The sequence below is a fragment of the Ranitomeya variabilis genome, chromosome 6 (assembly GCF_051348905.1).
Source record: "Ranitomeya variabilis isolate aRanVar5 chromosome 6, aRanVar5.hap1, whole genome shotgun sequence".
NCBI classification, from domain to species: domain Eukaryota; kingdom Metazoa; phylum Chordata; class Amphibia; order Anura; family Dendrobatidae; genus Ranitomeya; species Ranitomeya variabilis.
The window spans coordinates 408,745,620-408,773,412 of record NC_135237.1 but is presented as its reverse complement, the minus strand read 5'-3'; the positions used below and the strand labels follow the sequence as shown (position 1 = coordinate 408,773,412).

The 27,793-nt window shown below is 41.8% G+C and overlaps 1 protein-coding gene across 5 annotated transcripts in view; it reads left to right on the top strand.

The window, feature by feature from the left end:
* PTPRM (protein tyrosine phosphatase receptor type M) overlaps positions 1-27,793 on the top strand; it is a 995,903-nt gene that overhangs the window by 758,420 nt on the left and 209,690 nt on the right. For 3 of the 5 annotated variants that reach the window (XM_077270222.1, XM_077270225.1, XM_077270227.1), the window contains one exon: positions 2,193-2,222. The exons of the other annotated variants lie outside the window; for them this stretch is intronic. In XM_077270222.1, coding sequence (XP_077126337.1) covers positions 2,193-2,222 — 30 coding nt within the window. The remainder of the gene's footprint in view (positions 1-2,192; positions 2,223-27,793) is intronic. 5 annotated transcript variants of the gene reach the window in all.

Genomic DNA, 27,793 nt, shown 5'->3' with positions numbered 1-27,793 from the left:
CTCTGGGAACAGCCTATTTGTTGAGAAATTTCTTTCTGGGTCTTACCCTCTTGCTTGAGGGTGTCAATGATGGCCTTCTTGACATCTGTAATGGTCGCTAGTCTTACCCATGATGGGGGTTTTGAGTAATGAACCAGGCAGGGAGTTTTTAAAAGCCTCAGGTATCTTTTGCATGTGTTTAGAGTTAATTAGTTGATTCAGAAGATTAGGGTAATAGGTCATTTAGAGAACCTTTTCTTGATATGCTAATTTATTGAGACAGGTTTTTTGGGTTATCAGGAGTTGTAGGCCAAAATCATCAGTATTAAAACAATAAAAGACCTGACAAATTTCAGTTGGTGGATAATGAATCTATAATATATGAAAGTTTAATTGTAATCATTACATTATGGTAAATAATGAAATTTAACACTATATGCTAATTTTTTGAGAAGGACCTGTACACAAATTAGAAATACCATGAATAATTAAGTTCAGCACAGAAAGCCTGCAGGCAGGGCTTTCCAAACTTTGTATGAATCAATATTGCAGGTAAATATTAGGAATTCTGGAATATATCTGATCGGAGAGATCTGCTTCTTTCTCCACTTATGAGTCACTTCTTCCCCTGCCTCCTGAACTAGACATCCAATTGAAAAACAAAAATATCAAATCCTTCATGTCAAAGCAAAACAGACTGCCAGCACAGTGAGGTGTAAGATTACATCTACTAAGGAGAGAGGTGTCAAAATTTGCATTTTTTTCTGCAGATCCAATACACAATTATACCTGACTATGGTGCTGGAATCATAGCGATGGAGCTCACCATTGCTGTATAATATTTTCCATACTGCTGTATAGAGATGATTGAATCAATCCGCGGAAGATAAAGTTTAAGTTGAACTTCCTGAAATTTTCCATGGAAATTCGAATACTTTGAGATTTGATTCTCAAAAAAAAAAATTAACTTACACTATTTCTCACACTGATGAAGCATCAGATTCCTTCTGTAATAAGAAATTATTGGAAAAATAGTGCATGTCACATACAGATTGCTTTATATTTTCAGACAAAATGCCAATTTTTGTAAGTATGCATCCATTAGAGCTAATTCACATGTCTGTATTATGGTTGTGTATGGGTACTCAAATACACAGTACCTTTGTAGTTATCTGATTTAGTTTTATTTGAATTCATAAAGAAAAAAGTCATTGCACTCTACACTCTACTGGAATTATTGATTTTATAGAAGATAGGCCCAGTAATGAGTGTTCTTGACCAAGCATTTATGTGTTTTAATGGGGAGAACAGCGTAAGAGAGCCCATAAATGTTACATAAAACGGAATGATTGTTGGCCGGCTCTGTAAAACAATCAATAGATGAACGTTCATAATTACTCAAAACACAAGCCAGACGTGTTGTATTGTTTTGGCTGATGATCAGTAATTATAGCATGATTGGAAGGGAAAAATAAAGTGGCCAATGTAGATAGTGTTATGTTTGGGGTCATTGGCAAATGATCATTATGTCATGCACCCCCCACCTGATTTTCATCTGTATGTGGGGTAGGGCCTCTTACCTCTACCAAACACTTTCGGCAGTCTGAGAGCATCATGATGTATGAACAGACAGCTTCATTCCAAATCACTGTTTTCTCTACCAGTTTTTTGAATGCTGACCTCTATGTAACCCCGCCCACACCCCTGATTGGCAGCTTTCTGTGTACACTGTATATTGGTAGAAAGCTGCTAATCAGTGGTGGGGGCGGGGTTCCATAAAGCAGGAGGACTACATGGCACAAGACAACTAGTCCTTTAGTGATAATCTCCTACTGATAAAACTATAACAAGCAGCCTAGTAAGTAACACACCACTGGAATCCGGATATCTGCCCAAACATCATGCAGCTCTCATCTTGCTTACAGATTCCCTTTAATATCACAAGCGATGTGAAAAGTGGCCTCCTGCTTCCATTACAGGTCCTTTAGGTTACAGAAAGTGAACTATTTCTATAGTGAATGTATGCTAATATGTTCAGTCATTAACTCCGATGTGCTGCATGCTGTGTCTGTGATGTAATTTGCTTCTGGAACCTCATTCATGTCATCTGATCTGTTCTCGTTCATCCAGATTTTTCATACATTAATATCTGGCTTTTCTTTCCTTCCATTTCATCTTTTTCCACTGCCTATATCCTTGCTTCATCATGGCAGAAGAAGCTATAACTCCTACACATATTACCTGTAAGTAAATTTTTGTGCATAAGTAGTGTCATGCTTTCTGCCATGTTTTAGTCATGCATGAATATTGAATGTCAGCTCGATATTATAACATTCATTTCCACCCATGTAACATCACTTGCTAGATAGATGGAATAGTTGATAAATGAATTAGTCAGATGTGTTGGTGGCCACTTTTTCTTCCCTTGTTCCCCAAGGGTATGTGGTCCCAGCAGCCATTGTCTTCTTACCCTGAGTTTTATCACATATCTACGGTAATTAACCTGCCGTAACAGTGCTCCATGTAGCAACCTATTTGGTTATAAAACGTGGTGGGATTTGGTGGCTATCTCTAAGGGGGTCACATTTGCTGAGATTAAAACTGACTGTGCTGGGGCAGCAGATTAATATTTTATTTCCAGTCTGAAATGGAACTGTGCCACAATAAGAAAGATGGGTGAAGTGGCCCCTGATAATTCTATGAAATGACATCCCATAGTGTGCACTCTGAATAGCAACTTGTCCCTTTGCCACAGCTACGGCCTCAAACTGGCTACATAAAATGGGATGTTTGCAGAAATGTTCATTTTAAAACCAAATTCAAGTAGGTTATGTGACCGAGAAAACTAATTACCAGCGGCAAATTGCAGATACTCATTTGTTCCACACGATAAATATAACAGCAGCATGTTTGTGCTCTTACTGTATTCTCTTATTGTTCAGGCTGATGAATTCAACTTTATAAACTTTAAACTGCATTGCAGACACTGAATGGGGGTGATGTTTTGAAATATTTCCTTGTCTTCTGATTTTATATTCCAGTCTTTTTGAGCCTATCCCACTATAAGGCTCATCTCTATAGAGCAGTGATCTCCAACCTTTCTTACCTCTAGAGCCACAGCTCTGAGAGAGGATCGTGAGCCACATCCAGGGACCCCTAGAACATCCCCCCAAAGTCCTGACATTCAGCTCCTGTCTCCCCTACAGGGGAGAGACCTAAAGCCCCCATTATCAGTATAATGACTGTCAAAGCTTCCCCACAGAAATCACACAAAATCAGTACACTTTCATCCAGGGGCTCCCACCTTATTCTTGCATCTAGCACTGTCTCAGACCACACTATTGCATACAGCTTCAAGCACCCCCTCTATCTGGCAATATCATCCTATGTCCAGATTAGCCCTTCCTTAATTTATCTCTCTACCTGGAAGCCCAATATATACACATGCAGATCTCTTCATTTGTGAGAGACCACTCCCAAAAGTCACAATGTGCTCTTCATAGCTGTTTGCAAGACCTAGTGCTAATGAATTGGCAGGCAGTCTCGAGCCACACATTGTGGTTCTGCAAGCCCTATGTGGCTTACCTATAACGTGAAACATGATTTTATTATACACCCCTGATCCAAGAAGTATCGTTTCTCCTTGCGGAGAGTGACATGTTAAGCCACAATGCTCCTCTGGGAAATATGCAAATTGTCTCTTCAGAGAGGAAGAGGACTAGAACTCTAGTGCCACCTATTGGAAGTAGCAATCCTAACAGTCAATGTCGACCCTTTAACGAGCCTTGTCACATAACTTAGGATAAAAGCCAAACCAGAATCTCAATTTGCAGACACTGTGTTTCGGGGTACTGCCCCTCATCAGTGCAAAGTGTCAGATCTGATTTGGCTGTATGAGAGGCGTCTGACCGGGATCCAAGAAGTATCGTTTCTCCTTGCGTAGAGTAACATGTTAAGCATGTCGAGATGAGGAGACTGAAAGCTGCAATGCTCCTCTGGGAAATATGCAAATTGTCTCTTAAAGGGTCGACACTGACTGTTAGGATTGCTACTTCCAATAGGTGGCACTAGAGTTCTAGTCCTCTTCCTCTCTGAAGAGAGGATTTGCATATTATACACCCGAAATATTTTTCCCATGGGCAAGCTGCCCATACACCTAAGATAACCGACGGCTCGTTCTTGCTCTCTTACCTCACTTCCTCATACATGAATGCTCTTCTCAGCCAATGGCTTATCTGTCAGGGAGAGGCGGAAGATGTTATCCACATTACATGGGCAGCAGGAGCAAAAGAAAATGGTTGACTTGGCCAACTGCACCCCAGTATCTTTAAAGGTCCATTACACTTTAGAGACATCTACCAATTGTGTCCTGCACCACCCTTCTTTCTCCACCCCACATGTATGTATATATTGATGCAAGTACAAACTGAATCCAATGTGTATATGGTGTGCAAAAGTAGTCTAATTTAGTATATGCCATGGGGAGGGCCCAAGGGAAAAGGTGTTATTGATGACTTATTACAAAATGGAACCTAGCTGTTATAGTACTTACAAAGTATCTAGCTGCCATTTTTAGTTAAGAAAATGATTGGCAGTAACAGACTGAATAATAAGATGTATTACCAAACATGCTGCCAGGTGTTTCTAAAAGCCCCCTAAAGGAACCAACTTTTCAGCAAAAGTAGGGTGTGAACAACTGGGTAGTTGTATCCTGGCATGCATGTCTTCAGTGGCCTTATTCATAATGAAAGTGCGACATCTCACTCTGAACTAAATCAGCGCTGCTAAATCACTAACCGCTCTTATGTTGTTATTAATTGTAACTGCTTAGTAAAAAAAATGTAGCTGCGCTGCATGCTTGGACCTGACTTTCTCTAGAAAGAGAAGTCATTTAGTGGGCCATTAGGGACTCTTGTCAGCTTTTTTGGTAATCATCAGGCTGCCCATCGCTTAATTATAAGAAAAGAGCAGACTGCTGATAGGTACTCTCTAAGAAAGAAAAGAGAATGCCGAGCACTTGGGGCAAAAATAAACCTCCACAACGTATGGAACTTTTCATTAGAGTGGCTGTCTAATTTGGAGAACTCAGTGTCTTAATTTATGAAATTCTTAATTAATAGACAGTATTTCCCAAATCAGGATTATCTTATTTTATCATAGTGAAGAACCGGTATAGAGAGTAAATCTCACTCTGGAGGGTTGGCCCTGTCCTAAATTATATAGACAACCTATGATTTACATGGGTACTGTGTGAATCTTAATTACCCCAATCGTGGCACTACAGGGAAATTAATATCACATCTGTCACAATAGTTTGAGTAATGTTCTAGGGTGTATGTTGTTGTGGTTGTTCTGTACCCCTTCTCTATGTAGCAATTATCTCCTATATGCCTGTGTAGGATTTGTTTAGTATTTTAACACATTAAAATTCAGTGAATATGGTAGTTAACATATGACCTTCATAGTGACAGTATTTATAAGTAACTTTATCGGTAGTTCATCTCTGAGAAAGGATTTTAGGTGGATTAAATAAATAGCTGTAGTGTACACTTAACAAATTGCAGAGCTTGCTTTAATATATCCTTCGGAATTAATAAAAAAAAATCTCTGATTGTTATTGGTCCTATATTTAAGTGTGTGTATGTGGATCGATACACTGAGGTCAATTGAAAAACGTAAGCAGTAAATGGTGGGAGGCTGTAGGTACTGTTTGTTGCTGACCACTAGTGTTTCTTGTTATTATAGGGTGCTGTAACATATGAAAAAGAAACAAAAAGGATTTCAGTGCATACTATAATGTATATGTAAAAAAATTACAATAAAAATGACAAAATGAGTCAAAGACTGGTAAAAAGGGAAGAAGGACCCTTTTCATGCCTGCAGGTGTATACCCTAACATCACCCATGTAAGCTCAGCAGTACCCTACCTATATATCATAAATGGTCTCATAGTGCATACACTCCCTGACAGAAATTATGTCGCTTATCCATGTTATGTAAATAAAAGCTTATACCCGGACGTTAAATTCATCCATTGGTTGTATAAATTATTCTTTTGAATGCTGAAACCCTCCGAAATGTGATTTAGGTTAAGAAAATAAATTGGCATAAATGCAGAAATATTGATCAGTTAATCGACACAGAATGGTCAGATTTTGGCAAGACAAAAGTTTTTTCGCCTGGTCATACAATGCACCCCTTCCTAGTTTACATCCTCATCTGTGCTCAGTAAATGATCTGTTAATTAGTGTGTGTATAAAAAGAAACCCAGCACCCCAGACCTTCACTTGAACTGCAACTTGAGCTCTGACAACATGTCAAAAATCCACCCTGCGACCAAAGCCTGGATTATCAACAGGCTGAAGACCAGATCCTCTGCAGAGGTGGCTGGCACCTTTAATGTGTCTCAGCGTCAAGTACAAAGAATTAAAAAAAGATTTGAAGAGAGTGGAGATGTGTTTGACAAGCCCAGGTCCGGGCAGACCCCGCAAGACAACTGCTGAGGAGGAACGTTTGTTGGTTAGAAAATCCAAAGCAAGCCCCTCTTCCACTGTAGCAGAGCTCCAACAGGCCTGGTCACCTCAAGTCCCTGTGTCAACTAGAACAGTTTGTAGGATTCTGTCTTGAAATGGCCACCATGGTCGAGTGCCCAGAAGCCTGCACTAAACAAAAGGCAAATAAAAAACCGTGTGGCATTTGCAAAGTCACACAGACTGCTAAACAGATGGACGCTGGAAAAGTGGCAGAAGGTGGATTTCTCTGATGAATCTTCAGTAGAATTACACCACAGCCGTCGAAAATACTGCAGGAGACCAACTGGAGCCCATATGGATCCAAAATACACCCAGAAAACAGTTAAATTTGGTGGTGGAAAGATCATGGTCTGGGGTTACATTCAGTATGGGGGTGTGCAAAACATTTGCAAGGTGGAAGGCAATATCAATAGCCTAAAATATCAAGAAGTATTAGCTACCTCTTATATTCCAAATCATAAAAGGGGTCAAATTCTGCAGCAGGATGGTGCTCCATCTCATACATCCATCTCTACAGCAAAGTTCCTGCAGGCAAAAAATATCAAGGTGCTCAAGTACTGGCCAGCTCAGTCACCAGTAGTGTTGAGCGATACCTTCCGATATGCAAAGGTATCGGTATCGGATTGGATCGGCCGATACCCAAAAAATATCGGATATCGCCGATACCGATACCCGATACCAATGCATATCAATGGGACACAAAATATCGGAATGGTTCCCAGGGTCTGAAGGAGAGGAAACTCTCCTTCAGGCCCTGGGATCCATATTCATGTATAAAATAAAGAATAAAAATAAAAAATATGGATATACTCACCCCTCCGGTGGACCCTGGACCTTAGCGATGTAACCGGCAGCCTCCGTTCCTAAGAATGCAGTGAGTGTAGGACCTGCGATGACGTCGCGGCTTGTGATTGGTCGCGTGAGCGGTCACATGAGCGGTCACGCGACCAATCACAAGCCGCGACGTCATCGAAGGTCCTTCACTCTGCATTCTTAGGAACGGAGGCAGACGCTTGGACCGGTGAGAGGCAGGGGCCGTCCGAGGGGTGAGTATATCAATATTTTTTATTTTTATTCTTTATTTTATACATGAATATGGATCCCAGGGCCTGAAGGAGAGTTTCCTCTCCTTCAGACCCTGGGAACCATTCCGATATTTTGTGTCCCATTGATATGCATTGGTATCGGGTATCGGTATCGATATCCGATATTTTTTGGGTATCGACCGATATACTCACCCCTCGGACGGCCCCTGCCTCTCACCGGTCCAAGCGTCTGCCTCCGTTCCTAAGAATGCAGAGTGAAGGACCTTCGATGACGTCGCGGCTTGTGATTGGTCGCGTGACCGCTCATGTGACCGCTCACGCGACCAATCACAAGCCGCGACGTCATCGCGGGTCCTACACTCACTGCATTCTTAGGAACGGAGGCTGCCGGTTACATCGCTAAGGTCCAGGGTCCACCGGAGGGGTGAGTATATCCATATATTTTTTTTTTTATTCTTTATTTTTTACATGAATATGGATCCCAGGGCCTGAAGGAGAGTCTCCTCTCCTCCAGACCCTGGGAACCATACACTGGGAACTTCCGATTCCGATTTCCGATATCACAAAAATATCGGAACTCGGTATCGGAATTCCGATACAGCGAATATCGGCCGATACCCGATACTTACGGTATCGGAATGCTCAACACTAGTCACCAGACATGAACATCATTGAGCATGTTTGGGGTAGGATGAAAGAGGAAGCTTGGAAGACAAAACCAAAGAATCTAGATGAACTCTGGGAGGCATGTAAGACTGCATTCTTTGCTATTCCTGATGACTTCATTAATAAATTGTATGAATCATTGTTGAACCACATGGATGCAGTCCTTCAAGCTTATGGAAGTCACACAAAATATTAAATATGACTCTAATAGCATCACAACTTCATTCACCAATGTTATGCAACATATATTTGTATTTTAACTTAATTATTTGTTTGAATATCACATTACTTTCTGCGGGCGACAAAACTTTTGTCTTGCCAAAATCTGACCATTTCTGTGTCTATTAGCTGATCAATATTTCTGCATTGATGCCAATTTATTTTCTTAACCTGAACCACATTTCGGAGGGTTTCAGCTTTCAAAAGAATAATTTATACAACCAATGGATGAATTTAACATCAGGTTATAAGCTTTTATTTACATAACATGGATAAGCGACATAACTTCTGTCAGGGAGTGTACAGCCTTCAGTGTCCAAGCAGTGGACAAAGCCGTATCAATGACTATATTTGCCTCCAGTAAAATAGTAACATCTATACCACCTCAAGGTGTCGGCACAGGCTCTTCTAGAGCTTCCATTACATTTTTAGGTCACACAATCCCTGTGACTAATCAGTGGCTGCTTCACTGACTCCTCCTTTCAACAAATCAGACATCCGGAGGAAATTAGAGCTACGGCTGCTCTCTCACTTCCTCTGGATGGCAATAACATCCAAAGGACAGGGCAATGAAGCGACCGCTGATTGGCCACAGGTATCACTCTGGGAGAGCCTGTGCCAACACCACTGGAAAGGCGCCGGCACTGGAGGTGAGTATAGCTGGTATTATTTTAATGAGGGAAAACAGTGATTGAGAAGGAGTTGTCCGAGTCTTGGACAATCCCTTTAAATATAGTAGTATTTAGGTTGGGAGCCACCATTGTAATAAACCTATGGTGAAGAAAACCCCACATATAGGCCATTAAGTTTACCTGTAGTGTGACGACCAAACCTATAAAGAACTGGGCACCAAACTGCAGTTAGAATGTGTTTGTAAACTTTATTTTATACTTCACTATACGATCACACAAAAAAAGAGCAATACGTCACATAAAGACATCAGCTGCTATAGAAGCTAGGAAAAATATGTATTATATTACTAGTGCATTCAAACACTAGTATTCATAATTTACTTTTTCCATAAGACACCACTGTGAGCCACAACCCATCAGTCTGACCCAAAATATGTTCAGCTATAGGACTAATGGCTCATACTGTATGTATTATAGTTTAATGAAGCACTCCAACCGCAGCCCTATTTTCTACATTCATTGAATAAAACTGATGTCATGTCATTCGATTTCCTGATTTCTCAAATTCTAAAGATGTAATAAAAATAAGAAAAGCAATAATAGCTTCCAAATATCCGGTTTGTTCTGCCATGCTGGATCTGTCCTTTATAGAATAGCCTTCCTACCTAAAGCTTGAATATGATCCCATTATAGCATTATTCTATATTAGTTCTCATCTTAGGGGTCCGTGAGTTATACACAGTCATACAAACGTTTTGATGAAAATATTTCCAGATTATTTCTAAATCTGGGAGTCTGACTCAGGTTGAGAATAAATCACTCATCCACGCGTTTCACCTGCCCATCATAGAAAACCGTCATTATGTAAGGAGAGAATTATACCTCTGAATGATGTACTCTATTAGAAGGAGCTGGAAATCTGGCGTATAGATTTCTGTACCAATATCTCAGCAGCGACAAAGCACTTATATTACCAACTAATGTTCAGTGCTTAATGGAGTGAGAGGACTCATGATACACGTAAAGAATGTCTGCACAGAAGAGCCACACATAACCTTACCGAGACTAGTCTGAATCCTGAAGAGCTTTTTATAAGATACATACACTCTGGTAAAACAATTTCGTCATAGATCATCAGATATCATATAAAAATGCCTGCCACTCTGGAGAAATTAGGCCAGAGAGACATTATTATTTTATCTGTTTGGAAAGAAGTCAAGCCAGGTATCAGTGTGAGGAGCCGCAGTCGGCGCGGCCTATATTACTACGACAGCTTTACCACCGCTGTGTGTCCACTAGGCACAGCCTCTTCTCACATGCTTGCTTCAGCGTTTACCTGGCTTTAAACATGTCTACCTAGCAGTACATATATTGTATAGATCCTGTCTAGTGCAGAGCTGAATTTCCCCAATATTTCATGCTAATCTATTGTAAAAAATTGTTTGAAAGTAGTGTACATTTTTTCCTCCAGGCTATAGACAAACATCTGATGATGGACAACCTAACTGACCCATTGTATTACAGCAGCTTAACAAAAGGCTGCCATACACATTAGAGAAAAGTCGGCTGAACCAGTCAATTTCGTCAGGACTAGATGACCATGAGGGACTACAGACTCTTCTCAGCAGATGGTGTTGAGGGAGAGAAGCTTTTCGGGCTGTTGGATTTTAACTTTTATTCTGCGGGGAGATATTCTGCTGTCCTATATCTGTTGAAGCATTGGCAGAGATATCAGTTGGCCAAGCAACAGCTCAGCCAAAAGCTATCTAATGTATACAGGAGCCTTGAGTTGCTAGAAAGTGTCTGAAAACAGGTTTTTGAATTGTTTCCACTAACAACCAGCAGAATTGTGAATGCAGCTCTGGACTATAGGACATGTGTTATAAAGGGGATACCGGGACATGTGGGAAACTTGCAAATTACTGTAGCATGCTGTTCTCAAGTATACAAATTTGCATACAAACAGTTTCACGAGGAGCACTGGTAGGGTGAAAGAGAGCGAAATCCTAAGGGCTCGGTAAAATGAGCGTATAAAACTGCTTAGTACCTTCCGATGTTTTAAAGATAACTCTCGGCCTACATAATGTTAACCAGCGAGTCCGCTTATCTGTTCCAGAAAGCCAGGTTACAATTAGAAGCATTAACCCCTTCACCCCTGGAGCTGTTTTCGTTTTTCGCTCCTCTCCTTCCCAGAGCCATAACTTCCTTATTTTTCTATCAATATGGCCATGTGAGGGCTTATTTTTTGCGGGACGAGTTGTACTTTTGAACAATACCATTGGTTTTACCATATCGTGTAACAGAAAACACGAAAAAAATTCCAAGTGCGATGAAATTGCAAAAAAAGTGCAATCCCACACTTGTCTTTTGTTTGGCTTTTTTGCTAGGTTCACTAAATGCTAAAACTGACCTGCCATTATGATTCTCCAGGTCATTACGAGTTCATAATTGTAATACATTTTTGGCACTCAACTTGTCAGATGACTGCCAATAAAAAAAATGTCTTTCATCTGACAAGTTGAGTGCCAAAAATATATTATATTCATAATCTGGTGTGGGAACCTTCTTTTGAGCACCACTACAGCTGTGCCACGATAAACGTTAACATTACGAGTTCATAGACACCAAACATGTCTAGGTTCTCTTTTATCTAAATGGTAAAAAAAAATTCCAAAGTTTGCTTTAAAAAAAAAAAAAATAATGCACAATTTTCCGATAATGGTAGCGTCTCCATTTTTCTTGTTCTGGGGTCAAGTGAGGGCTTATTTTTTGCGTGCCGAGCTGACGTTTTTAATGATACCATTTTGGTGCAGATAAGTTCTTTTGATCGCCCATTATTGCATTTTAAAAAAACTTAATTTTGGCGTTTTGATTTTTTTCTCTCTTCGCCATTTAGCAATCAGGTTAATACTTTTTTTTTATTGATAGATCGGGCGATTCTGAATGCGGCGATACCAAATATGTGTATGTTTTTTTTTATTGTTTTATTTTGATTGGGGCGAAAGGGGGGTGATTTGAACTTTTATTTATTTATTTTTTTTAATATATTTTTAAACACTTTTTTTTAAAATTTTGGCATGCTTCAATGGCCTCCATGGGAGACTAGAAGAATGCACTACTTGATCGCCTCTGCTACATAGAGGTGATGCACAGATCACCTCTATGCAGCAGAATTGTAGGCTTGCTATGAGCGCCGACCACAGGGTGGTGCTCATAGCAATCTGCTATCAACAACCATAGAGGTCTCAAGGAGACCTCTGGTTGTGATGGCAACACACCGATGACCCCCGATCACGTGACGGATCAGCAGTGCGAATACTTCCGGCCGTGCGGCCGGCAGCACTTGTTAAATGCCGCTGTCAGAGTTTGACAGTGGTATTTAACTAGATCATGGGCCCGAGCGGATCGCGATTCTGCTCGTGCCCATTGTGCGCACATGTCAGCTGTTGAAAACAGCTGACATGTCGTGGCTTTGAGGTGGGCTCACCGCCCAAGCCCACCTCAAAGCTGGGGATACTGCCAGCTGACGTACTATTCCGTCAGCTGGCAGAAAGGGGTTAAAATGTAAAATTTTATAATTTTAAAATGTCTTTAAATATTTTTGTAAGTTTGGTCTTTAAAAGGGTTTATGTAAAATGACTCTGGGATAACAGCCCAATGTGTATAGTCATGCAGTGAGTAAGTTAAAGTTGTCCGAGTACAAGTTTGCACTAACTATGTGTTACTGCCAATGCGAATCCTAACAGCGCGTGCATTAAGCAAGGGTGAACACGTCTATTTGGAATGTTGCCGGGAGTCTACACATCGCACACTTGTGGTCACATAACCGTCTGCTCCCGGGCATTGGAGAATCCTCACAGCGCACAGTGCATATAATGTGAGGATTCACAAGGTTGCAGTCACAAAGAGTCACTACAGACTTGTACTCGAAGGCTAGACAACCCCTTTTAACTTACTAATTATTGCTGCATGACTATTCACTTTGGACTGTTATTTATATATTGATTTTTGCTGATATCCCTGTGAATGCACTATTACTATACAACAGGGGACAAAGGGCAAGACTACTGGAGTAATGCTACGTTATTACCCACCTAGATGTCACAGTCATTAACAACCAAACCATATAAGTAGTTAGGTAGATGCTCCCTCTGTGAACCGTTCAACTCCGCAGTGTTATCGGACTTCTATGGCAAGTTGGGGTTTAAAGGGAACCTGTCACCCCCAAAATCGAGGGTGAGCTAAGCCCACCAGCATCATGGGCTTATCATCAGCATTCTGGAATGCTGTAGATAAGCCCCCGATATATCCTGAAAGATGAGAAAAAGAGGTTAGATTATACTCACCCAGGGGCGGTCCCGGTACGATGGGCGTCAGAGTCCGGTCCGGGGCCTCCCATCTTCTTACGATGACGTCCTCTTCTTGTATTCACGCTGCCGCTTCTGCGCAGGCGTACTTTGTCTGCCCTGTTGAGGGCAGAGCAAAGTACTGCAGTGCGCAGGTGCCAGGAAAGGTCAGAGAGGCCCAGCACCTGCGCACTGCAGTACTTTGCTCTCCCCTCAACAGGACAGACAAATTACGCCTGTGCCGGAGCCGCAGCGTGAATACAAGAAGAGGACATCATCGTAAGAAGATGGGAGGCCCCGGACCGGACCGTGATGCCCATCGTACCGGGACCGCCCCTGGGTGAGTATAATCTAACCTCTTTTTCTCATCTTTCAGGGTACATCGGGGGCTTATCTACAGCATTTCAGAATGCTGTAGATAAGCCCCTGATGCTGGTGGGCTTAGCTCACCTTCGATTTTGGGTTTGACAGGTTCCCTTTAACAAAGGGACCCATTTCTAAATGCATGCCGCCAAATCAACCCTTATTGAACTACAGAAAAAAAAGCTATCTGAATGTGATAACTCAAAAGCAAAAAGAAATCCACCCGGGTAGGCCTAGTAAAGAAGGTTGGGTGGATAAACCCTCAAGCAATGAAGTGGTTAAATTAGGATGAAAGTCACAGACTTTCTCCGACTCCTGGTGTTATTATTCATTGAACAGCAATAACACACTATCCAGAATCAAGCAGAGAAAGCTGTATTTAGGTTATTACCGGTACGTTGTTTGGGGTTTGTAGTGCTTTTCGACACCTATTGGTATGTTCCATGTGTGGTTGATTATTGAAAAGAAATGCTTTTTAATCCAGATTTTCACAGTGGCAGAAGAGATGAAAAGTTTTCATTAGGCTCACTATAGTGTATAATACAAGTCGTGCCTGTGCCATAATTTAGATTTCTAAGACTGCAGTTTTTTTAATAGATTGAGTTATGCCCGTTCAGTGAAATTTAATGAAATATTGAACCATGTCCTAGTGGTCTGCCAGGCATCGGTGTTTACTGTGAGAAATGAATTTAGGGCTGCTTCATAAGCAAGTCCAAGTATAAAATTAAGATTGTCCTTTTTCTTAATAAATATATAATACTCTTTTGAATCTCTAAAGTAAACCGAGACCACATCTAGTCTAGTAACTTCTCAAATAATACAGTATGTTATAGATTAGGAGTAAATCTTTTCAAAACCAGAGGCCAATGAGTCCATGTCTTTGGTAACAACTGAAGTAATCAGTAACTAGTTAGGTAGTTATTTCCTTTCTTTGTCATGCAAAGTGTAGTCATAGATTAGCGGTATGTCCGTAGGAGGAGGAATAAAGTATATGCTGAAAAGAACAGAACACTTCCTCAGATCCTGGATACCTGCAGGAGGCAAAATGGATTCAATCAAGTATCAGAAAATCTTAGGAGAAATTGTCATACTTCTGCGGGTAAGCTGAAACTTCAGTATCATTCGACCTTCTAACAGGATAATAATCCCAAGAAAAGGCCACCAAGACTTGGTTTTCTGAAGGAGAACTTTAGAAGATTTTGGAGTGGCCATAAAAGTTGCCTGACTTTAACCTCATATAAAATCTTTGGTAGGATTTCAAGTAAGCAGCTGAAGCATGCAAACCCAAGAATATTAGTTTAGTGAACTGGAGATCTTGCCCATGAGGAGTAGACTAAGATTCCTCAGGAACACTGACAGAAGCTGATGTGTGGCTATGAATCATTTGGCAGCAGGTTATAAGAGCCAAAGGGGCTCTGCTAGGCACTAAATAATTGTGAGACTTCAGTGGTCAGTAAAAGCGCTATATTGTATTAAATTTAGAGAAACCACTTGTTATATTAGTTGTGTTGAGCTAGTTAAAGTGTTCTTGTTTCGTTTGTTTATTGCACATCTTTTTTTTCAGTTTGAGTGTAATGTGACTTCTACTAGTCACCCATTTTTGGGCTATGATTAGGGAGTGTACTTTTTGAATGAAAGGATTGTTTTCCGCTATTAAACGACCTAATACTATATGGATTTACTGCCGGACAAGATTTTTCAGTGTGATGGAATTCATCCTGCTTTGTCCGACATTTACCCATGTTTGTCTCAACTATGCAATTGCGTAGACTTACGAAAGACAAGGATTCTTGGCATTAGCATTGTATTTAGCCCATCTAAGTAACTCTATTTTAATTTTTCTTATAAATCCCTAATCCCTTGTGTCTAAAGATGCCTAAACTGAACTCCTTACTACTGAAATGAAACTACAATACTACAATAATAATCTGTCTGAAGACGGTATCTGCCTACGTTCATTCTTTAGTCTTTCATGTACAATCCTTAGACTTTTTATTTATCTGTCCGCAAATGTGGAGCACAGTAGTTCTGAGCATACTCATTTTAAGGTTAGTAAATAGAACTACAATCAATTTTCCATTATATCATAAAGATGTTCGCTTCTCCTTTTACTTTTCTGTATTAGGCCGGCGTCACACTAGGCGTAAGTAAATACGGTCTGTTTTTTACGGCCGTAATACGCAGTAATTGTCCCAAAAAACTGTTCCGTATTCAATGCGAGGATGCGATTTTTATGCACAAATTTATCCGTGTGGCATCCGTATGGCTTCCGTACGGCGAGTTTTTTCTCGCAGGCTTGCAAAATGGACATATCATGGATCCATCGGCTCAAATATTCTTAAAAACATATAAACAGTCTATATATATAGTGAGACACATATATATGTATATATATGTATATATATTTATATATATGAATATATATATATATATATTTATTTATATTTAATTCAGCGCTACATAGCAGAAAAGCTGATAATTCAATTGCCCGCTTTTCCTATCTCCTTCTCAAACTCGGCAGGATATGAGACATGGTTTACATACAGTAAACCATCTCATATCCCTTCTTTTATTACATTTTCCTCTTTACTAATGTAACAAGTGTCTCTGTAAAATTTGGGGTCTCTAGCTATGAAATTAAAGGGCTAAATCCCGGAAAAATTGGTTTGGGCTCCCGCGCAATTTTCTCCGCCAGAGTGGGAAAGCCAGTGACTGAGGGCAGATATTAATAGCCTAGAGAGGGACCATGGTTATAGGACCCCCCTGGCTAAAAACATCTGCCCCCAGCCACCCCACAAAAGGCACTTCTGTAAGATGCGCCTGTTCTGGCACTTAAGGCTGAGTCACACATAACGATATCGTTAACGATATCGTTGCAACGTCACGCTTTTGGTGACATAGCAACGATCCCGCTAACGATCTTGTTATGTGTGACAGCGACCAACGATCAGGCCCCTGCTGGGAGATCGTTGGTCGTTGGGGAATGATCAGGACCATTTTTTGGTCGCTGATCACCTGCTGTCATCGCTGGATCGCCATGTGTGACGCCGATCCAGCGATGTGTTCACTTGTAACCAGGGTAAATATCGGGTTACTAAGCACAGGGCCGCGCTTAGCAACCCGATATTTACCCTGGTTGCCATTGTAAAAGTAAAAAAAAAAACAGTACATACTCACATTCTGATGTCTGTCACGTCCCCAGGCGGATTTTTTGCGCAATACGCTGACAAACGCAGCATGCTGCGATTTTCTACGCCCGTAACATACCGTATATTACGGATGCGTAATATACGGCAGATAGGAGCTGCCCCATAGAGAATCATTGGACCGTGTGCAATGCGTATTTTCTGGACGTATTTTCTGCGCTGATATGTCCGTAAAACTCGCTAGTGTGACGCCGGCCTTAGAGTTTTAAAATACAGATCATTAGAAACAAGTCATATTTGTTAGGAACAGATGTGCTCCGGTGGTGCATTTGCATGACCTACATATCAGAGGATACAAAACTACACATTTTATGTGATAATTTGCATGCAAGAAACTTTGTAAGACAAAATCTTTAAGTAAACTTGGAAACTGCACTTAAATTTCCTCAATGGAATAGAGGAGTTAAAATAGTAACATTAGGAGAAATAGTTGAATGTAATATGAAGCTTAGATATACCTTACCACATGGAATTTCACTGTGTTTTTGAGGGTTTGCGTCAGTTCATTTAAAGAACATGCCTACAATTGTGAACATTTGAATTTTTTTTTTTTGTGGAGGAAACAACAAATAGGTCAAAATAACTGAAAACTTCAGTGTGCATAACTATGCACCCCCTAAAGTCAGTACTTTGTAGAGCCTCCTTTTGTGGCAATTACAGATGCAAGTCACTTTGGGATTTTTGCCCATTCTTCAAAGCAAAACTGCTCCACTTCCACCAAGTTAGTTAGTTTCCTCTGTTGAACAGTAATCTTCAAGTCTTTGACAAGGCAACTCCAACAAAAAATTTATATATTTCCCCTTAAAGCACTCGAGTTTTGTTTTAGCAGTATGCTTTGGATCATTGTCTTGTTGGAAGGTAAACCTTCTTCCCAATTTCAAATCACTGACATACTGAATCAGGTTTTCTCAAGAATATGCCTGTTTTTCACAGCATCCATTTTTCCCTCAAATTGGACCTGATGTCCCTGATGCCAAACAAACAGCTTGATGCTGCCACCACCATGTTTCACTATGGGGATTGTGTTCTTGAGGTGATGAGCTGTGTTAGTTTGGCACCAGACATTGTTTTCCTTGGTGACCAAAAAGTTACATTTTGGTCTCATCTGACCACAGCACCTTCCTCTATACATTTGGGGAGTCTACCACATGTCCTTTAGCAAATTCAAAATGAATCCTACAATTTTTGTGTGTAAGTAAAGGCTTTTTTCTGACCACTCTTCCATAGTGTACGGCTAATTGTGGTTGTACAGACAGATACTCCAGTCTCTGCTTGGGAACTCTGCAACTCCTTCAGGGTCACCTTTTGTCTCTGTGCTGCCTCTCTGATTAATACCCTCCTTTGCTCGAGCTGAGAGTTTTGGTGGCGACCTGTCATGAATCCCCAATGGCTAGGGATAGCACAGGACAAGCAAAGTACCAATAGATAACGGACGAGCTCTAGGGTGATGGAACCTGGGCTGACCGCTGCCCTACGCCTGACAAACGCAACTAGAGATAGCCAGGGAGCGTGCCTACGTTGGTTCTAGACGCCACGCACCAGCCTAAGAGCTAACTAGTACTGCAGAGAAAATAAAGACCTCACTTGCCTCCAGAGGAATGAACCCCAAAAGATATAGTTGCCCCCTCACATGTATTGACGGTGAAATGAGAGGAAGGCACACACATAGAGATGATATATATAGTTTTAGCAAATTGAGGCCCGCTGTAAACTAGAAAGCAGAACGATACAAAAGGGGACTGAGCGGTCAGCAAAAAACCCTAATCAAAAAAACCATCCTGAGATTACAAGAACCCATGTGCCAACTCATGGCACATGGGGAGAACCTCAGTCCACTAGAGCTACCAGCTAGCATAGAGACATAATAAGCAAGCTGGACAAAAAAAACCAAACAACTGAAAATAAGCACTTAGCTTATCCTGAAAGATCTGGGATCAGGTAGGCAGGAACCAAACAGAGCACATCTGAATACATTGATAGCCGGCAAGGGAATGACAGAAAGGCCAGGTAAAATAGGAAACACCCAGCCTCTGATGGACAGGTGGAAACCAAAGGCCGCAACCCACCAAAGTCACCCAGTACCAGCAGTAACCACCAGAGGGAGCCCACAAACAGAATCCACAACAGTACCCCCCCTTGAGGAGGGGTCACCGAACCCTCACGAGAACCCCCAGGGCGATCAGGGTGAGCTCTATGAAAGGCGCGGACCAAATCAGTCGCATGAACATCAGAGGCGACCACCCAGGAATTATCCTCCTGACCATAACCCTTCCACTTAACCAAATACTGGAGTTTGCGTCTGGAAACACGAGAATCCAAGATCTTCTCAACAACATACTCCAATTCTCCCTCCACCAGCACCGGAGCAGGAGGCTCAACCGAAGGAACAACGGGCACCTCATACCTCCGCAACAATGACCGATGGAACACATTATGAATAGCAAACGATGCTGGGAGATCCAAACGAAAAGATACAGGGTTAAGAATCTCCGAGATCCTATAAGGACCGATGAACCGAGGCTTGAACTTAGGAGAAGAGACCTTCATAGGGACAAAACGAGAAGACAACCACACCAAATCCCCAACAAGAAGTCGGGGACCCACGCGGCGACGGCGATTAGCAAACTGCTGAGTCTTCTCCTGAGATAACTTCAAATTGTCCACCACCTGATTCCAAATCTGATGTAGCCTGTCCACCACCACGTCCACTCCAGGACAATCCGAAGACTCCACCTGACCAGAGGAAAAACGAGGATGAAACCCCGAATTACAAAAAAAAGGAGAGACCAACGTGGCAGAACTAGCCCGATTATTAAGAGCAAATTCGGCCAGTGGCAAAAAAGCAACTCAGTCATCTTGATCAGCAGAAACAAAACACCTCAAATAAGTTTCCAAGGTCTGATTAGTTCGCTCCGTCTGGCCATTCGTCTGAGGATGGAATGCAGACGAGAAAGACAAATCAATGCCCATCTTGGCACAAAACGTCCGCCAAAATCTAGACACAAACTGGGATCCCCTGTCAGAAACGATATTCTCCGGAATCCCATGCAAACGGACCACGTTCTGAAAAAATAAAGGGACCAACTCAGAGGAGGAGGGCATCTTAGGCAAAGGCACCAAATGAACCATCTTAGAAAAGCGGTCACACACAACCCAGATAACGGACATTTTCTGTGAAACCAGAAGATCAGAAATAAAATCCATGGAAATGTGCGTCCAAGGCCTCTTCGGGATGGGCAAGGATAACAACAACCCACTGGCCCGAGAACAGCAAGGCTTAGCTCGAGCACACACTTCACAAGACTGCACAAAGGTACGCACATCCCTAGACAAGGAAGGCCACCAAAAAGACCTGGCCACCAAGTCTCTAGTACCAAATATTCCAGGATGACCAGCCAACACAGAAGAATGGACCTCGGAGATGACTCTACTGGTCCAATCATCCGGAACAAACAGTCTTTCTGGTGGACAACGATCCGGTTTATCCACCTGAAACTCCTGCAATGCACGTCGCAAGTCTGGGGATACGGCGGACAATATTACCCCATCCCTAAGGATACCAGTAGGCCCAGAGTCTCCAGGAGAGTCAGGCACAAAACTCCTGGAAAGAGCATCTGCCTTCACATTCTTTGAACCTGGCAGGTATGAAACCACGAAATTGAAACGAGAAAAAAACAACGACCAACGAGCCTGTCTAGGATTCAAACGCCTGGCAGACTCAAGGTAAATGAGATTCTTGTGATCAGTCAAGACCACCACACGATGTTTAGCACCCTCAAGCCAATGACGCCACTCCTCAAATGCCCACTTCATGGCCAAAAGCTCCCGATTACCCACATCATAATTGCGCTCGGCGGGCGAGAATTTTCTAGAGAAGAATGCACATGGCTTCATCACCGAGCCATTAGAACTTCTCTGTGACAAAACCGCCCCCGCTCCAATCTCGGAAGCATCAACCTCAACCTGAAAAGGAAGTGAAACATCTGGTTGACACAACACAGGAGCAGAAGAAAACCGGCGCTTAAGTTCCTGAAAGGCCTCCACGGCCGCAGGAGACCAATCAGCAACATCAGCACCCTTTTTAGTCAAATCAGTCAAAGGTTTGACAATACTGGAAAAATTAGCAATGAACCGACGATAAAAATTAGCAAACCCCAAGAACTTCTGAAGGCTCTTAACAGATGTAGGTTGTGTCCAGTCACAAATAGCCTGAACCTTGACGGGATCCATCTCAATAGTAGAAGGAGAAAAAATGTACCCCAAAAAAGAAATCTTCTGGACTCCGAAGAGACACTTTGAACCCTTCACAAACAGAGAATTGGCCCGCAGAACCTGAAACACCTTCCTGACCTGTAGAACATGAGACTCCCAGTCATCAGAAAACACCAAAATATCATCCAAATACACAATCATAAACTTATCCAGATATTCACGGAAAATATTGTGCATAAAGGACTGAAAGACTGACGGAGCATTGGAGAGTCCAAAAGGCATTACCAAATACTCAAAATGGCCCTCAGGCGTATTAAATGCGGTTTTCCACTCATCACCCTGTTTTATCCGCACCAGATTATACGCACCGCGAAGATCTATCTTAGTGAACCACCTAGCCCCCTTAATGCGAGCAAACAAATCAGTTAATAATGGCAATGGATACTGGTATTTGACTGTAATCTTATTCAGAAGGCGATAATCTATACAAGGCCTCAGGGAACCATCTTTTTTTGCCACGAAAAAGAAACCTGCTCCCAGAGGGGACGAAGATGGACGAATATGTCCCTTTTCCAAGGACTCCTTAATATAATTCCGCATAGCAGTATGCTCTGGCAGTGACAGATTAAATAAACGACCCTTAGGGAACTTACTGCCAGGAATCAATTCTATAGCACAGTCACACTCTCTATGAGGAGGGAGCGAATTGAGCTTAGGCTCCTCAAAAACATCCCTATAGTCAGACAAAAACGCAGGGATCTCAGAAGGAGTAGATGAAGCGATTGAAATCGGAGGTGCATCATCATGAACCCCCTGACATCCCCAGCTTAACACAGACATTGTTTTCCAGTCCAGGACAGGATTATGAGTTTGTAACCATGGCAGACCAAGCACTAGTACATCATGTAAATTATACAGTACAAGGAAGCGAATCACCTCCTGATGAACGGGAGTCATGCGCATGGTCACTTGTGTCCAATACTGCGGTTTATTCATAGCCAATGGTGTAGAGTCAATTCCCTTCAGAGGAATAGGAACTTCCAGAGGCTCCAGACTAAAACCGCAGCGTTTAGCAAATGACCAATCCATAAGACTCAGGGCAGCGCCCGAATCCACATAGGCATCGACGGAAATGGAAGACAGTGAAAAAATCAGAGTCACAGACAAAATGAACTTAGGCTGCAGAGTACCAATGGCAAAAGATTTATCAACCCTTTTTGTGCGTTTAGAGCATGCTGATATAACATGAGCTGAATCACCACAATAAAAACACAATCCATTTTTCCGCCTATAATTTTGCCGTTCACTTCTGGACTGAATTCTATCACATTGCATAGTCTCAGGTGCCTGTTCAGAAGACACCGCCAACTGGTGCACGGGTTTGCGCTCCCGTAAACACCGATCAATCTGAATGGCCATAGCCATAGACTCATTCAGACCTGTAGGCGTAGGGAACCCCACCATAATATCCTTAATGGCCTCAGAAAGACCATTTCTGAAGTTAGCAGCCAGGGCGCACTCATTCCACTGAGTAAGCACCGACCATTTCCGAAATTTTTGACAATATATTTCCGCTTCATCATGCCCCTGAGAGAGGGCTAATAAAGCCTTTTCAGCCTGAATCTCTAGGTTAGGTTCCTCATAGAGCAATCCCAATGCCAGAAAAAACGCATCCACACTGAGCAATGCAGGATCCCCTGGTGCCAATGCAAATGCCCAATTCTGAGGGTCGCCCCGCAGGAAAGATATTACAATCCTGACCTGTTGAGCAGGGTCTCCAGAGGAGCGAGATTTTAAAGAAAGAAACAATTTACAATTGTTCCTGAAATTCAGGAAGGTAGATCTATCTCCAGAAAAGAACTCTGGAATAGGAATTCTAGGTTCAGACATGGGAGTGTGAACAACAAAATCCTGTATGTTTTGAACTTTTGCCGCGAGATTACTCAGGCTGGAAGCCAAACTCTGGACATCCATGTTAAACAGCTAAGATCAGAGCCATTCAAGGGTTAAGAGGAGGTAAGAAGCAGCTAGACAGCAATTAAGGGCTAGGCAGCAAAACTCTGAAGGGAAAAAAAAAAAAAATTTCCCTTAAACACTTCTTTTTCTCCTGCTTCAGCCCAAACAATTAACACTTTGTTGGCCGGCTATACTGTCATGAATCCCCAATGGCTAGGGATAGCACAGGACAAGCAAAGTACCAATAGATAACGGACGAGCTCTAGGGTGATGGAACCTGGGCTGACCGCTGCCCTACGCCTGACAAACGCAACTAGAGATAGCCAGGGAGCGTGCCTACGTTGGTTCTAGACGCCACGCACCAGCCTAAGAGCTAACTAGTACTGCAGAGAAAATAAAGACCTCACTTGCCTCCAGAGGAATGAACCCCAAAAGATATAGTTGCCCCCTCACATGTATTGACGGTGAAATGAGAGGAAGGCACACACATAGAGATGATATATATAGTTTTAGCAAATTGAGGCCCGCTGTAAACTAGAAAGCAGAACGATACAAAAGGGGACTGAGCGGTCAGCAAAAAACCCTAATCAAAAAAACCATCCTGAGATTACAAGAACCCATGTGCCAACTCATGGCACATGGGGAGAACCTCAGTCCACTAGAGCTACCAGCTAGCATAGAGACATAATAAGCAAGCTGGACAAAAAAAACCAAACAACTGAAAATAAGCACTTAGCTTATCCTGAAAGATCTGGAAGCAGGTAGGCAGGAACCAAACAGAGCACATCTGAATACATTGATAGCCGGCAAGGGAATGACAGAAAGGCCAGGTAAAATAGGAAACACCCAGCCTCTGATGGACAGGTGGAAACCAAAGGCCGCAACCCACCAAAGTCACCCAGTACCAGCAGTAACCACCAGAGGGAGCCCACAAACAGAATCCAGAACAGCGACCCCTCTCTCTTGGTAGGTTTGTTATGCTTCCATTATCTTTCTATTTGAAGGATTTGATGATGCTCCGGGGGATCATCAGAGATCGGGATACTTTTACTTCTCAACAACTTTGTACCTGACTTATTTGGAGATCTCCTTGGCCTTCATGGTGTTGTTTGGTTAGTGGTGCCTAGGGTTGAGCGAAACGGGTCGATCATTTTCAAAAGTCGCCGACTTTTGGCTAAGTCGGCGTCTCATGAAACCCGATCCGACCCCTGTGCTTGTCGGCCATGCGGTACGCGACTTTCGCGCCAAAGTCGCGTTTCAATGACGCGAAAAGCGCCATTTCTCAGCCAATGAAGGTGAACGCAGAGTGTGGGCAGCGTGATGACATAGATCCTGGTCCCCACCATCTTAGAGAAGGGCATTGCAGTGATTGGCTTGCTGTCTGCGGCGTCACAGGGGCTATAAAGGGGCGTTCCCGCCGACCGCCATCTTACTGCTGCTGATCTGAGCTTAGGGACAGGTTGCTGCCGCTTCGTCAGAAGCAGGGAGAGCGTTAGGCAGGGTCCACTAACCACCAAACCGCTTGTGCTGCAGCGATTTGCACTGTCCAACACCACCTTCGGTGTGCAGGGACTGTGGAAGCTATTTTTTTTTTTTTCCCCTCAGCGCTGTAGCTCATTGGGCTGCCCTAGAAGGCTCCGTGATAGCTGTATTGCTGTGTGTACGCCACTGTGCAAACCAACTGCTTTTTTCAAAGCACATATCCTCTTGTTCCTTCCTTTCTGCACAGCTATCTTTTTTGTTTGTCCACACTTTTTATTTAATTTGTGCATCAGTCCACTCCTATTGCTGCCTGCCATACCTGGCTTAGATTACTGCAGGGAGATAGTAATTGTAGGACAGTCCCTGTTTTTTTTTTGTTTTTTTTGTGGGAGATTAAGATTGGCATTTCTGCTACAGTGCCATCCCTGTGTGTGCCATCTCTCACTGAGTGGGCCATAGAAAGCCTATTTATTTTTTCCGTGATTTGTGTTCTAAATTCTACCTCAACACAAAAACACTACATCAATCAGTGGGAGAAAAATATTGGCCTCAGTCAGGGCTTGTGTGTCACTGTTGTGTGTGCTATCTCTCATTCAGTGGGCTATAGCAAGCCTATTTATTTTTATTTTTTTTTTAATATTATTTGGTTTCTAAAGTCTCCCTGAAAAAAAAAAAATACCTAAAAAAACAGTGGGAGAGTAATATTGCCCTTTCAGCTTGTGTGCCAGTCTTGACTCCTGGGTGTGCCACCTCTCTCCCTCTCATTCAGTGGGCCATAGAAAGCCTATTTATTTTTTTTTTTAAATATTATTGGGTTTCTAAAGTCTCCCTTAAAAAACAAAAAATACATAAAAAAACAGTGGGAGAGTAATATTGCCCTTTCAGCTTGTGTGCCAGTCTTGACTCCTGGGTGTGCCACCTCTCTCCCTCTCATTCAGTGGGCCATAGAAAGCCTATTTATTTTTTTTTTTAAATATTATTGGGTTTCTAAAGTCTCCCTTAAAAAACAAAAAATACATAAAAAAACAGTGGGAGAGTAATATTGCCCTTTCAGCTTGTGTGCCAGTCTTGACTCCTGGGTGTGCCACCTCTCTCTCTCATTCAGTGGGCCATAGAAAGCCTTTTTTTTTTTTTTTTTTTTTTTTTTAAATATTATTGGGTTTCTAAAATCTCCCTTAAAAAACAAAAAATACATAAAAAAACAGTGGGAGAGTAATATTGCCCTTTCAGCTTGTGTGCCAGTCTTGACTCCTGGGTGTGCCACCTCTCTCTCTCATTCAGTGGGCCATAGAAAGGCTATTTTTTTTTTTGGTTTTTTTAATATTATTTGGTTTCTAAAGTGTCCCTGAAAAAAAAAAAAAAAAAACAGTGGGAGAGTAATATTGCCCTTTCAGCTTGTGTGCCAGTCTTGACTCCTGGGTGTGCCACCTCTCTCCCTCTCATTCAGTGGGCCATAGAAAGCCTATTTATTTTTTTTTTTAAATATTGGGTTTCTAAAGTCTCCCTTAAAAAACAAAAAATACATAAAAAAAACAGTGGGAGAGTAATATTGCCCTTTCAGCTTGTGTGCCAGTCTTGACTCCTGGGTGTGCCACCTCTCTCTCATTCAGTGGGCCATAGAAAGCATTTTTTTTTTTTTCCTTGATTTGTGTTCTAAAATCTACCTCAACACAAAAACACTACATCAATCAGTGGGAGAAAAATATTGGCCTCAGTCAGGGCTTGTGTGCCACTGCTGTGTGTGCTATCTCTCATTCAGTGGGCTATAGAAAGCCTATTTATTTATTTATTTTTTTTCTTATTATTTGGTTTCTAAAGTCTCCCTGAAAAAAAAAAAAATACATAAAAAAACAGTGGGAGAGTAATATTGCCCTTTCAGCTTGTGTGCCAGTCTTGACTCCTGGGTGTGCCACCTCTCTCCCTCTCATTCAGTGGGCCATAGAAAGCCTTTTTTTTTTTTTTTTTTTAAATATTATTGGGTTTCTAAAGTCTCCCTTAAAAAACAAAAAATACATAAAAAAACAGTGGGAGAGTAATATTGCCCTTTCAGCTTGTGTGCCAGTCTTGACTCCTGGGTGTGCCACCTCTCTCCCTCTCATTCAGTGGGCCATAGAAAGCCTTTTTTTATATATTTTTTAAAATATTATTGGGTTTCTAAAGTCTCCCTTAAAAAACAAAAAATACATAAAAAAAACAGTGGGAGAGTAATATTGCCCTTTCAGCTTGTGTGCCAGTCTTGACTCCTGGGTGTGCCACCTCTCTCCCTCTCATTCAGTGGGCCATAGAAAGCCTATTTATTTTTTTTTTAAAATATTATTGGGTTTCTAAAGTCTCCCTTAAAAAACAAAAAATACATAAAAAAACAGTGGGAGAGTAATATTGCCCTTTCAGCTTGTGTGCCAGTCTTGACTCCTGGGTGTGCCACCTCTCTCTCTCATTCAGTGGGCCATAGAAAGGCTATTTTTTTTTGGTTTTTTTAATATTATTTGGTTTCTAAAGTCTCCCTGAAAAAAAAAAAAAAAACATAAAAAAACAGTGGGAGAGTAATATTGCCCTTTCAGCTTGTGTGCCAGTCTTGACTCCTGGGTGTGCCACCTCTCTCTCTCATTCAGTGGGCCATAGAAAGGCTATTTTTTTTTTTGTTTTTTTTAATATTATTTGGTTTCTAAAGTCTCCCTGAAAAAAACAAAAAAAACATAAAAAAACAGTGGGAGAGTAATATTGCCCTTTCAGCTTGTGCGCCAGTCTTGACTCCTGGGTGTGCCACCTCTCTCTCTCTAATTGTGGGCCATAGAAAGCCTTTTTTTTTTTTTTTTTTAATATTATTTGGTTTCTAAAGTCTCCCTGAGAAAAAAAAATAAATAAATTAGGTGGGAGATTAATATTGACATTAGTGCTTGAGTGACAGTCCTGCGTGTGTGTCATCTCTGTGATTTTGTGCCACAGAAAACAGAGTGTGTAACATTGTGCCTGATTTTCCTTGTGGTCTCACCAACCTGTTAAGGGATATTGAAATCATACTGAAGTTATAGCTCACCGTGTAAGTTGTTTGACAGCAACAAATAAAGTTACTTTGGTTAAGATTTTAAAACAATGAGGAAGTCTGGTGCAAGAGGTCGTCGTGGGCGTTCATTGTCAGCTGGTAATGATGGT